This window comes from Echiichthys vipera (assembly GCF_963691815.1).
Source record: "Echiichthys vipera genome assembly, chromosome: 13".
NCBI classification, from domain to species: domain Eukaryota; kingdom Metazoa; phylum Chordata; class Actinopteri; order Perciformes; family Trachinidae; genus Echiichthys; species Echiichthys vipera.
The window spans coordinates 27,159,891-27,173,769 of record NC_139838.1 but is presented as its reverse complement, the minus strand read 5'-3'; the positions used below and the strand labels follow the sequence as shown (position 1 = coordinate 27,173,769).

The 13,879-nt window shown below is 43.6% G+C and overlaps 1 protein-coding gene across 1 annotated transcript in view; it reads right to left on the bottom strand.

Moving 5' to 3' along the window:
* Nucleotides 1–13,879, bottom strand: part of grin2da (glutamate receptor, ionotropic, N-methyl D-aspartate 2D, a) — a gene marked incomplete at both ends in the record, with an annotated part of 247,265 nt that overhangs the window by 129,494 nt on the left and 103,892 nt on the right. The window contains 2 exons of the mRNA XM_083925228.1: nucleotides 8,177–8,443; nucleotides 13,223–13,360. Of these exons, the coding sequence (XP_083781354.1) occupies nucleotides 8,177–8,443; nucleotides 13,223–13,360 (405 nt within the window). The remainder of the gene's footprint in view (nucleotides 1–8,176; nucleotides 8,444–13,222; nucleotides 13,361–13,879) is intronic.

Sequence of the window (13,879 nt, the reverse complement as noted above, 5' to 3'; positions counted from 1 at the left end):
ACGTTCTTTGTATCGCGCCCAGATTTCACTGCCTGGCCAAGATGCACAGTGTCAGATTCATGCTCGCTCGAGTGCTTCGCGGCACTTCCGCCTCCAACTGTGGCTGTGAAAGTGACAGCAGCAGCTGCAGCAGCGCACACCCATGTGCATGATGCCTAATCTATTTTTGCAGATAAATAGTAATCAATCAATAAAAAGCATGAAAAAAGAGAGATGAACCGCTCTCGAACGGCTCACCGAAGGGCTCGCAGCTCCCTTCAAACAGCCATAATTCCCATCTATGGTGAGTAAGGGATGGCTCATACTTGATACTTAATGAACACTGCCAAATCATATAAGGAACCAAGTTTGTATTAGACATTTGAATTCACAGATAATGCATGATTTGATGGTTTGGATTTCTGGATCAAAGGAATAAATCGTATTTGACCACATGATCTGCCAATCCAGATCTGAGGAGGTATAAGTCAGCCTTGTGAGACCATCCTGATCTTGCGAGCTCCATTGTGTTTTACCCGCAGATCAGTCTGGTAACGTGCGGTGGAGAAAATTTGGAAAGGTTTGCCAACAAGAAGTGACTGTTCAGTGTAAACAACATGGCGACTACCACAGATAAGATGAACGCACCTATGGATCAAGCCGCTCACTAATGCTTTTTTCCTCTTGGATCCTCATCTCATCTCATCTTCAGCCTCTTATCCGGGGGTCAGGTCGGGGGGGCAGCAGCTTTAGCAGGGGACCCCAAACTTCCCTTTCCCGGGCCACATTAACCAGCTCTAACTGGGGGATCCCGAGGAGATCCCAGGCCAGTGTGGAGATCTAATCCCTCCACCTGGTCCTGGGTCTTCCCCGAGGCCTCCTCCCAGCTGGACGTGCCTGGAACACCTCCCTAGGGAGGCGCCCAGGGTTCATCCTTACTAGATGCCCGAACCACCTCAACTGGCTCCTTTCAACGCTAAGGAGCAGCGGCTCTACTCCGAGTTCCTCACGGATGGCTGAACTTCTCACCCTCTCTCTAAGGGAGACTCTCTCTTGGATCCTTCTGTTGGGAAATGGACCGGGCACCTGAAATTGGGCATTTTATCTGTAAATTCACGTTACACAAACAGCAAATATCCTTTACTGACATGTTGTTTACTTTCTGAGCTTTGCTGATTTGGCCCGTATGTTGAGCGCCGAGAAGACGATCAAACTTGACTATCTAGAGGAAGCAAAAGTCGTAACAAGATTTTCGTAGGTTAATCTGCGGAAGGATCATTGGATTGGATTATCCAATCAGCAACCAGTATTTTCACCCCTTCCCAAAAGATCTCCAAACCACAGTTCCCAGATGGATCTGCCGAGCAAATGCGAATCAATCCATCTGATGGAGTCAGGTTAGGTATTAGTATAACTCTTGCGGTGTCCGTTGAGTGACAAAGGTTTATCAAAGGTCCACTTTTAAATTTACAACCGAGGTCGAGAGTAATGACTCTGAAATACACGACTACAACTAAACTAAACTCACTGTGAAGCTGGTGGTTAATCACTGACACCACCTCAGAAGAAGGACCGAGCTGCACTCTGGCACTTTAATATCAAAGACTGAATTAGAAAATGAAAAGATAACATTACACAAGTCATTGCTTTTGCTGCACTGCTTGGTGTTCGCGCAGTTGTTCTCCTGCATTGATAAAGACACACAGAGGAAGAACAACATGCCTGCTACCTTTGCTTACCAATCGAAAGACCAAGATGCGAATCATCAGCTGATGCCTGCAGTATGCTAATTGGCGGAGGCAAACTTTGAAGTAAAATAAATGGCCCATGCACCAGTACCTCCCCAATGCCTTCAAGATTATGCATAAAAGACTCATAAGATTAATAATTCTGCATCAGCTGCGACAGGAAGTTGTCAAGTCGGCGAGGCGTATTTGTGTTTTGCGAGGGGAAAAGGAATTCTTCGGTGGCACTGAAGGCTAATTTTAATTTCAGGTCTAAATGAAATACCGATTGTTCGCGTGCAGATATCGCCTGCGAGACGTGTTAATGTGCGATAAGAGAGGGAGTGAGGGAACAGGAGGAGAAGAAAAAGAGGATGGAAAGAGCAGTAAAGGAAAGTCTCATTGGGAAACCGTCCTCTCCGTCTGAAATATACTCACCGCAAAACCAAATTTAATCAATGATTCCAGCATGAAGAGTGTATTTGTGTGTGTGTGAGGAGGGGATTTAAACATACACTCATAGTGCAGGCTCCGATTCAGTACTAAACCTGCACTATGATGCTACCACACATGAGAAAGTACCCCCTGGTTTTTCATCAAAGGCCTCAGCATCATCGGAGGATTATGCAGACATTGGCTTGCAACCGTGCCGGCAGCATTTCAGAGTAAAACAGTGACAATGTGTGAGCCACACAGCCATAATAAAAACAGGCAGTATCATCGTGCAACAGCACATCTGCCCTTCTGAAACCTGAGGAACCAACACAACCCTATCTGACAGGCAACAGGACAACGTTTGGGCAGCTGTCGCCTGAGTATTATTGACATCACGTTTGATCATGCTTTGGTTACATGTAGGTCAATCTCAGAACCAAACGCCAATGTTTGGGGCTTTCCAGTGTAGCCAGCTGATATCCCAGTCTGGTCATTGGATAAAGCAGTGGATATTTCTGCCCCCAAATAGTCGACCAAGCACTGGTTGACTAACAATCATGAGCCCACCAAAATTTCATTAGTTCATTGGTCGCAGGACAAAATTTGGACCCGTGTCTGGTCAAAATTAAGTGAAAATCTTTGTGACTGGCGGCTGGAGGGCCTTTAATTTGAAGGGCCAGATACAGGAAGACATGACACTCACCCACTGTCAGTGTTTTTTTTTTAACATGGCGGGTCCCTTCTACATCACAGTTAGACAGTTAATAATTAATAACCAATCATGTCAGAAAAGACGTCTAAAATATGGGATCACTTTGATAGGAACTGGGATGACCCCAAGAAGGTCACATGCAAACTTTGCAAGAAAACGTCTCCTATCATTCATCCACAATGAACATGACCTACCACCTTAAACATGTAGTACCTTTAGACTAGCTACTTGCCCGTGGCGGCCCGAAGTTTGAAAGCAGAGATAAATATATTTGATTGCTTTATATTTGAAGTGTCATTAACAGGGTGACTTGTAAAATAATGGTTATTAATTATATTGAATTATGTTGAGGCTATACTATATTATGAGGCTATACTGGGGGGGGTTATATAAATATATCTCATCTCATCTTCAACCGCTTATCCGGGGTCGGGTCGCGGGGGCAGCAGCTCCAGCAGGGGACCCCAAACTTCCCTTTCCCGGGCCACATTAACCAGCTCTAACTGGGGGATCCTGAGGCGTTCCCTGGCCAGTGTGGAGATCTAATCTCTCCACCTGGTCCTGGGTCTTCCCCGAGGCCTCCTCCCAGCTGGACGTGCCTGGAATAATAATACTATACATAATTATTATTTCTAAATATATTTATATGCGTATATGTGTTGAATAGTCGACTATTGCTCTAAATGACGGACACTGGTCGAGCAAGAAAATCCTTGGTTGAGGGCAGCCCCAGTTATTTCTGCAAACCTAATATTACACATTCAGTCTCAAACTCTGCTTAGGGTGAAAGTACATAACTAACAGGAACTAAGTATTTCAACCCAAACAACGATCATTTCCTTAACTTAACCGTTGAGTTTGATGCCTAAACAAACCTAAGTAACGTAAATCATTTTTGTTTAAATTGACAACGTCAATCGTGTGTTTAAAGCTCTGACTGTGGAGCATCAAAGATGTGAAATGTTGATATTTATCATATCTGTGGGTTGCAGAGATGCACAATGCCGATGTTTCTTTCTTGCGACTGGGTTGGATATTCAGGCCAAACCTTCCTCTTCCGAGTGTCAGTCATTGTTTACAGTCCGATCAGCAACTTCAGTGAGAATGGTGAAAACGGAGTTGGGGTATAAAGATGGCCTCTCTCTAAACCAGTGACAGTCTATGTCTGTATTGTCGGACAATAGCTGATTGGTTCTGCAATTGTATTTCAGACGATGCCTCGTTTGCCCTCCACACGGACTGATGCCAAGACCGAATGGCCAATGTCCAATCGTTAATGGTGTATTTGGGATCTGGTGTTTTCCTCGCTTACAGTAAGCCTCCTTGTTCATTGATCTTTGCTGCTCCGAAGCAGATAGAAAAGCATTTGAACTCACTTTATGATACAGTAGCAGACCAGATCGATTTCAGATCACCCAAGAAACGAGTGAGAAGACAAAAAATAAAGCAACTGAGAAATAAACAAACACCTACTTAGACTAAGACAGGGAGGCCAAAACAGGTGCATTCAGCTATTTGTTTTCCAATGTGCCACTTTATCGTTGTTAAAAATAACAACTTTCATGGATGATACTAAAACTAGAACATGATACCCAGAGGATAGCATTTGAAATTCTTGGAGAATGTCCAAAAACTTGCCATGTGCAGGACTGCCCTTTGTTTACTTTGTTTTAAGTGTGGAAGTAGACATTTTTGAGAGGGAACCTTTAATGGTAGCTCAGCAGCAGCAGCAGCAGCAGCAGCCAACAATGACTTTTAGCACCAGCATGTTAAAGTAGTTTGAAGTATCACCTGACATTTCCAGTTCATGTTGGACCTTTGCAAACAGTGTTTGAAACATAAAAACTTGACGCCTGAGGCAGGCTTAACATTTAAAACCTTTAAATCCACAGGAAGACACATCAAGTCGGAGGAGATTTTAAGATATAAGACCTACATTGCTTTGTATTAATCCGAAGGAAACATTCAACGTAGACAACTTGATCAAAATGAATGGTATTCAATGGAAGCTAGCATCTCTGGTGCTTTCTTTGCTATGATTACTAATGTCATTGCCAACAAAAACCCCTCCACCTACTTGAAATTGCCCTGAACATCATTGAGAAGCAGCAAACCTGAAACTGCATTGGTTTCACTGTGTGGATTTCGGGTCTACAGCCATGAGCCACTGAGCTAAAACCACATCCATGATGCTAAGAGTGCTCGCAATCACAATGCTAAAACACCAATGCTAAGCAAGTGACCGTTACCATGATCACCGTCTTAAGCCAAACTCATAGGTGTGTCCGCCTAGGCCTACATGACGTAAATGTCGTCTTCTTGTCATCATCCACCCATGTCTGCAAGGGTCCGCGGAGATCGTGCAGCACAATCAAAGGGACCGCACAGACTGTAAGCATAGCAAGCGTATAACCCTAACTATCTAGTTGTTCCACACTTCGGTCCAGTATGTGAGGTATGTGCCGGTATACACCTCTAACTGGTTTACCCAAAATAATAATAATAATTATAAGAAAAAGTGGGATGAGGACATTAAAGGCCGAACTTTACGAAAAAAGACAGAGCACAAAGTGTCGAAGGACGAAATCCACCGCCTTTAAAGGAACACAAAGACTGAGTCACCGACCGCATGTAAATTGTAAATGGACTTGTCCTTATGTAGCGCCTTTCTAGTCCTTTGTCTACTCAAGGGGCTTTTACTCTATTTGTCACATTCACCCATTCACACAGACGTTCATACTGAAGGCAGTGGACATCTACGTACCATCTAATCTAATCTAACAGTTCCACCACATTCACACAGCACGGGGAGCAATTCCGATTTCAGTGTCTTGCCAAAGGGCACTTCAACATGCGGACCGGAGGAGCTGGGGATCAAACCGCTGATCTGCTCTACCTCTGATCCACAGCCCCCCCTCATGTGTGGAACGCCAGACTGAACAGACATCAAGCTAGCTGGAGCTGATATGAATAAGGTTTGGTAGAACCGTGAATCTCTCTGCAAGTGTATAAGTCTGTGGACCTCCGAGTATGATCACGCCTTTAGTTTAATGCATTATAATGCTAACTTGGAATTAGCACTACATGTAAAGTGAAGCTGAGACTGATGGGTATGGCATTAACGATGGCTCTATTCTATTAAGAAAGTCCCAGTAGGTCATGTCAGTGAGTGAGCAGACACAATATACCCTATCCATGGAACTGGTTCAGCTACATGCTACATGACGGCTGCATGGCTACAGATGCATTGACCCATCACCTTAAATATCCTGCACCTGCACAAACTCATCCTCTCAGTAAAGACATCCAAACGTGTATATCTCCACATCTAAAGCTCGGCAGAGAGCTCATTCACTCCCTCTCTATTCAACATTTCATATCACTTTCAGTACATTACATCATATTCACTATGGCCTTTTTGGGTTTTGGTCCATTCTCACTTTCTTTACACCTTTCATGACAAAAGGTAATTTACGCTTACAACGGTACAATGATGAATGAGCAAGGAATGAACTTGAATGAAAAGAAGGGGGAAATAAAGATGTGCAGACGGAGGAGATATTGTGCATGAACAAAGACGAGGGTCGGGGAGAAGAAAGGGAAACATCTTGTGGCATCCAGAAGCTCCTTCCTCCCTTTCAGCTAAGGTCACCTCCGACGGTGTCCATCTCTCCTTGACTATGTTGTGTGTCTGTAGCTTCCTTAACAGCAATGATGCTCCTTTCAAACCTTTTATACCAGTAAAAGTTTCCTGGCGATGGGTCATTGTACAGCCTGGTTGCCGGTTCATTTCAAATGTGCTCTTTTAAGGCTGTTAACCAAGACCCCTGAGATAAGGCTGTGAAACACTGAAAACACTGTCAGCTAAAACAGCACTGAGGTGTATCCATGAGGGGCCTTTAAGTGGGAAATAAGTCCTGAGAAAGTTGTGTAGCAGCACTTGTCTACCACAGGGACACGGAGGAATATTAAAACTCTAAAACAACCAGAAAGTGCTCACAAAAAAAGTTCCTCTCTTGCGGTGATTTCAGTTTTTCGTCCATTTCTTGTTCCACTGTAAACAATGACGCCAATAACCTTTAAACCTTTGGCTCCTCTTCTGTTATCGGTCACTGCGAAAACTGATGTCGACGATTCTATAACTGGATGCTTGGAAAACACATCATCCATCCCCCCTCCCCCGCCACACACACACACACACACACACACACACACACACAGGATGAAGCACCGTGTGTGTAAAGTACTGAATGCTCAGTGTTTCAGGAGAGCAGCTGCAGTGCAGAGCTGCAACGGTTAATCGCTGCAGCTACAAAGCTTCCAGGTGTGTGCGATAGTGTGTGTGCGTGTGTCGTAAGTGGTCCCCCAGGATGCCAGAGTAAATGAATAGTGTGTCCTCAGTCAACCTCCCCTAAATAAGGCTTTTACTGGAAGCCATTTTTTAATGGTGCGATGTCGTAGCTTTCCTCAGAATCTTTCCTCTGGTTAAAACGTCTGAAGAAGTTACTTTTAATGTTTTGACTGCAGGTGCAGAAAGGGAGCCGCAGATTTATTGATCCAGCAAAGCAGATTAACTCAGTATTGAGTTTTTGGAGTCCAGCTGAAGTTAAATTGCCTGTTTTCCTTTCTGCTACAGTATACAGAGGAAATGTACATTTAAACTGTTTTGGTTTTATGATCAAATCCTCTCTATCTGTGCAACAGAATGCTATTGTTTAAACAACTAAAAAAAGACACAAAACAACTAAAAAAGACACAGAACGACGACAAAAAGATACAAAAAGACACAAAAAGACACAAAACAACAAAAAAAAGACACAAAACGACAAAACAAAGACACAAAACGACTAAAAAAAGACACAAAACAACTAAAAAGACACAAAACGACAAAAAAAGACACAAAAAGGCTAAAAAAAGACACAAAACGGCTAAAAAAAGACACAAAACGACTAAAAAAAGACACAAAACAACAAAAAAAAGACACAAAACGACAAAAAAAAGACACAAAACGGCTAAAAAAAGACACAAAACAACTAAAAAAAGACACAAAACAACTAAAAAAGACACAAAAAGACACAAAACGAAAATGATCGTACGTACCAATCACGTTATTAATAAAAATGCATAAACTCTTCTAGACACTAGATGGCGCTGTTCTGCTCATTCTATATATCGAACCTTAAACTTCTTGTTCTTGTTCTCCTTTTACACTCACAGTCAGTTACATTATAAACTTTGTAGACATTAAAGTATATGACTTAACAAAAGATACACATTTTACGCTTTAATACTTGTGACCAGCAGAAAATAGCAATAACTGACTCACCTGGGCTTCGTTGTCTTTGAGCAGCCGCTTGGCTCGGGCTCCTCCAGGGTCATCCGTCACGTTAAGAATCACCACACTCTTCTTTTCCCAGCCGATGAATGAACCGTCCGTCATACCCTCTACCATGGCTAGGAAGTCCTCGTAGCCGTGGTGACGGGTGGTCACCACAGAGAAGGATGTCCAGTCGTACTCTTCAAGCACCTCGAAGATGACCTCGAGCTGGAGTGCAGTGGAGCAGGTGAACTGGAGGTAGATGGAGCCAGTTTCCTGCAAGCAACAAGAAACAACATGAACCCTTGGGCCTTGAGTACATTTGGGCATCAGGGTGGGTAGACATCGCCCTTTAATATATTTTGCAGTGTATCACAAACTTAAACCATCAGCAAGGCTAATAACAAATCACTCTTATCAGTTTTGGCTTCTCGAGCCTGTTGCTCCGAGTTTTAGCACGGTTCCTGCATCCCAAGATTTCAGCAGTTACTTTGATTCGTTTAAAACCCCTCCGGTTCCCAGCCAAGTCACCTATGGACTGAGCTACTGAGCCATGCGTCCATACAGTAGCAGTCTAAGCTACTGCAGTTCTCGCTGATCTCTATCCAGTTCAGCTCTTTCCTCGTGGATGACTTGAGTTTACTGAGAGGAGCACTCGGTAAACTGAAGTCAAAACAAGACCTTACCTCATGTGCATGAGGTTTTCAGTGTTAATAAGAGTGATGACCGTCTTGTTGCTTCAGTCCCATTTAATCTGAATGGCTGAGCTGCTCACTGGTTAAAAGAAGAATTCATTTTTCTCTTTCTTTCTTTTATTATATTTTCCTTAAAACAAGAACAAAGGAAGACTCCATAAATGTTGAGAGCAGTGTGTGATGACTTTTTTATGCCCCATATATAATATTCAGTTGAGCCCTTTGAACGCTGAAGAAACGGTCCACCAGTGGCTTTGTTGTTATTTTTGCTTATTGTGATGTAATTTCTAGGAATATCTTCAACAACTTCATATCCCTAACACCTTTGCAACCATAGCTAAAGTCATTAAACCATAATAATTGTAATAATTGTACATTATGTTGTACTTTGAAATAAAATAAAGTACTGAAATAGTCTCAGAAAAATATCTGTCACTACTCTTGTGTGGTGAATGACAAGTTGTTTCTTCAAGCAAGATGAAGTTTGGTGTTTAAATTCAATTAAGCTGCTTATATCAGGGGTTTAGTGAAGACGGGTCATTTTGACCCAGAGAGAAACCCAGAAAATGAGGACAACAGGAGGGTTAAACACTGAAATACAGCAAAGGCCTTTTCATAACAGCGTGCACTTTAAAAAAAAAAAATCCAAAGACTTGGACTTATTTCTCTCTTGCAGTGAGCATGTGTTACAATTAATCTTCAGCCCTCTTCGATCTATGTGCACCGTACATGTGAATGATCAAAGGAAGCATCACCGCCTCCCCGTGTCGACAGGGCTCACCTCAGGTTACGCCGCGCTGAACTAGGTCAGATATCAAACTAGTGTGATAATGATTTACGATGTGGGCTTGTCTGCTTTTCTCAACCCATCTTAGAGTGCAGCTGGAGCGTAGTCTAAAAAACAAAAACAAAAACCTTCGCGTTCCCCTGGAAACCACTTGCATTCTTGTCATGTGAGCTCTCAGCAGAAACAATGAATGACTGACGTCGTGTCCCGAGTCACAGTTTTGGAAGCACTGTTGACACAAGGTTGAATGATTCTTGGCGTTTATCAGGGACAAAAATGCACGACTCAGAGTCCCAAAGGCAATTAGGGAATGATTAGAGTTTAGTTATACAAACATTTCTCAAATGCAGAGCTCCTCTGGAGGCAAATCTGCCCGTTTGTTGTGCCCAAGCCCGACAGGCGGGGTCGTGGAACCGTAGCTTTTCCCAGCCAAGTGACCTTTGCAGGGCTTGACACTTTTGCTCACCAGACACTGTGGCTAGTGCTTTTCAAAAGTTACCAGACACTCACTACTGACAAATTTGTATACATAGCATATTAAGACAAAAATACCCTATATAAAGGGCAGCTTCTTATCCATATAGCCTCTATATACAGAATATCTAAGCAGCAATCACGTACAGGTGCCTCAAATCAATTATGATTCTTGGTGTCACTATTCGATTCAGAATCGGTTCAAAACGGTTCTTGATTCAAAGCGATTCTCGACTCAAAATCAATTTTTGAATTAGTATGTGCTTCAGGATCTTCAGGCTGGTTTGACTACGGAGAAGTGAACCACGGCTCTCTCTCTTGACCACAGTGGGCATTCGTAGTGTTGCCAAAGTACTTGACTTTCATTTTGCAAACCTTGCATATTGAATGAGTCGTGTCCAGCTTCTCCTTCCCTGGAGGTTGTGAAATCCAAAGTGCGTCCAAACACTTGCCTTCAACAACGGGCGAGCTGGCAGTGACTGACTAGCCATTAGCTTCCTGCAACAGTGTCCTGTGCTGTGGTTTGCGCCCGGTAAGCCAGCAAAAGAGATTGCAAAAATCCAACCCCAACAGCCAGAAAGAGAGAGATAGTGCATCAATGTTCGAGCAAGCAGGAGCCTGAGTGAAGAGAGCAAGCTCCATTCAGTGAGGACAAAGCAGTGAATCGGAGGAATAAAAGGCGTTTTTATGATTGTTTCATTCCGGTTACGTTTAAGGCAAAAATAATCATACACGTCTCCACAGGGTCCTGCTAGAAGAAGCTGCACTGTTGACAATTTTGAGTAAATTCAGAGCCTCCTTGCCTCTGTTTGTGTCTGCCTTGTGCTCTGTGCTTCAGTATGTGACACTGAGGGGGAGGGACGTCTCACAGTGGCAGAGGAGACCAAGGCCAAGCTTACACCCAGAAACATCCCTGTCCTTCTCTAAATACCAAGAAAAGAGAAAATCCAGGCCGAACACAGGGTCTCTGCAGACACAGAACACACTCTTCTAGTTGATCATAGGTGATGATTTAGAGGGATTGTTTTTCTATTAGCTCACACATTGGTTTTGAGGATAATACTGCATATTATACCTTTATACCAATGTGTGTGTGTAGCATGAATAATAATAGAGTGAGAAAATTGTTGCGGGATTAATAAAGTAATTCTTCTTCTTCTTCTTCTTCTAATAATAGGCAGAAGCTCGTAGAGTTGTAGACGTGTAATCAAAGGGACTTTACTGAGTCTAACAAGAGCAAAAGTAGTTCTGCACCTTGTGAGACTTCAAAGCAGACTCACCTCCCACTTTAATCACAGCTGCGTTTGATAACGAATATTTTCAGATGCTGAGAGTTCAGTGTTACATCCAATGTTACCAGAGCTGAAGTTATGTAGAAATCACAAGAACCACATCACGCTGTCCCAAAGATCCACTTTAAGCCCCTTGGCCCATTTATTAAACACCACATCTGTCATGCTAAACTACTCTGTTAGCTTGATCTACTACTGCAGAACATTACGTTTTGTCTCAGATATAAGATGGATTAGTTCATTAGTTTGTACCGACGGGCGAGCAAGCACTATTTAAAACGAGATGACACGGCAGTCATCATGTATATCTGGAAAAGGAAATTCTGCTTTTGTTCTTAAAAAACAAATGTAACAATATACTTAAGTGTAATTGCTAATGCACATTTCTCCGTTGTACACTGGGCTACTGAATACTCACAGTGTGCACTGGAAAATGACGACTCAGTAATGAGAAGCAGCTCTGATGCTGATGAGCTTAGCAGAAATGACAGAACTGGAGCGACTCTTGCAAAAAACGTAATTGTCCTGTTCTTCATTACCGCTTAGTGATGAGGCCAGGGAGGCATGCATTTCTAAATGTTTAGCATTTAGAAAATAACTCTGGTACCGACACTACGAGCTGCAGCCCTCTGAGATAGTGACACTGATATTATTCACTGGCCTGAAGCACTTGTCACATTCAGAGCTGAAATGTACGTTACTGTGAAGAGTAATGTCCTAAAAAAGGAGCCTCTCTTCAAGTGTGTGCCAGCTCCGGCTATGATATGAACCTAATGTGGTGCAAAGGTATGAGGCTGCTGCTTGTAACCTACAGAACCTTTAGGTAAATGTGCCAGTATTCAAAGACCCTAGTGGATTTTTGATTGTTTCTTAAAGTTGTACTCCGTAAGATTTCCATCTTTAAAGTTCCTATCTATCAAAGAGTGAGTTGAAACAATGGTGACTGATCATCTCTCATCTCATCTTCATCCGCTTATCCGGGGTCGGGTCGCGGGGGCAGCAGCTTTAGCAGGGGACCCCAAACTTCCCTTTCCCGGGCCACATTAACCAGCTCTAACTGGGGGATCCCGAGGCGTTCCCAGGCCAGTGGGGAGATCTAATCTCTCCACCTGGTCCTGGGTCTTCCCCGAGGCCTCCTCCCAGCTGGACGTGCCTGGAACACCTCCCTAGGGAGGCGCCCAGGGTTCATCCTTACCAGATGATCCTGAACCACCTCAACTGGCTCCTTTCAACACAAAGGAGCAGCGGCTCTACTCCGAGTTCCTCACGGATGCTGAACTTCTCCCCCTCTCTCTAAGGGAGACTCCAGCCCCCCTCCTGAGAAATCACATTATGGTACCCGCGACCTCGTTCTTTTGGTCCTGACCTAGCTTTGGGTAGAACAGGTGAGGGTGGAAACGAAGATTGATGGGTAGATCCAGAGCTTTGCTCTTAGCTTTCAGATCACTGTTGGTCGCAGAATGATGTAAAAATGCCAAATCTTGGCTGACTTCTTTATTAAACCAACTGCAGCTTGTTTTGCAGCCCCCAGTTTTCTGGGACCTGTGGTATCAAATAATATTTGCTGTTAGCATCAATAAATAACGTGTCGCCAAATGAACCAGGACGGACCTCTAAAGGATTTCTATTTAAATTTCAAACAAAGAAACCCCCTCACAGAGCGCTCAGTGAAGGCCAAGAGGTCATTCTTCACTCACTTTACTCATTATGTCGTCAAGTGTGTGTTTCACCCTCTAAGACACAGACAGCCCTCGCTTTAGTTCACATTAAATTAACAGGGTTGATGATGCAATGTTAAGTAACCTACCTGTGGCTCTCGTCCTAGGCTGGCCCCGCCCCCTACGGCGACCACGGGAACCCCCGTCTGGGCAGAGACAAACTCCAGCATGGGCGCTAGAGGAGCGCGGTTTGGCGGCGGCGGTCTCTCCTCCTCGAAAACCAAACCCTGGAAGTGAAACGACGGTTGCACAATGAAACAAAGCACATCAGACAAAAGGCGTTACATCAGCCTCATTGAGACGCAATTTCATAAGCTTCTCATCACACTTCGGTGCATCAAAGCGGCTGCTTCTTTTATTCTTAGGCGCCAAGCCTTGAGAATAAATGAAAGGCTGAACGAGTGAGCGAAATATACGAGTACGACGTGTTCGTTCACAAGCTGTCCTCAGTGTTCAAGATAACAGCTTATGCACCAATAAAGTCTCTACTCCCTTACCCTGCTAACACGTATCTGGACTGCTGGAGGAACTGATTTCTTCTTACACGTTTAATGAAGTAATGAAACAACTGTCGGAGGCTTTTGAAAAATGTGACTTCTTTGCTGCTCTGATTGGCAATCAGTGTTCACGGAGATAAAAGTTGGAGTTAAGTCTCTGCAGTGGACGGGGAATCCTGTCAGGAGAAGAGTGTGTTCTAGTTCTGCACAACTTAAGCCGCTCCACACCACAAAAACAACAGATAAGCT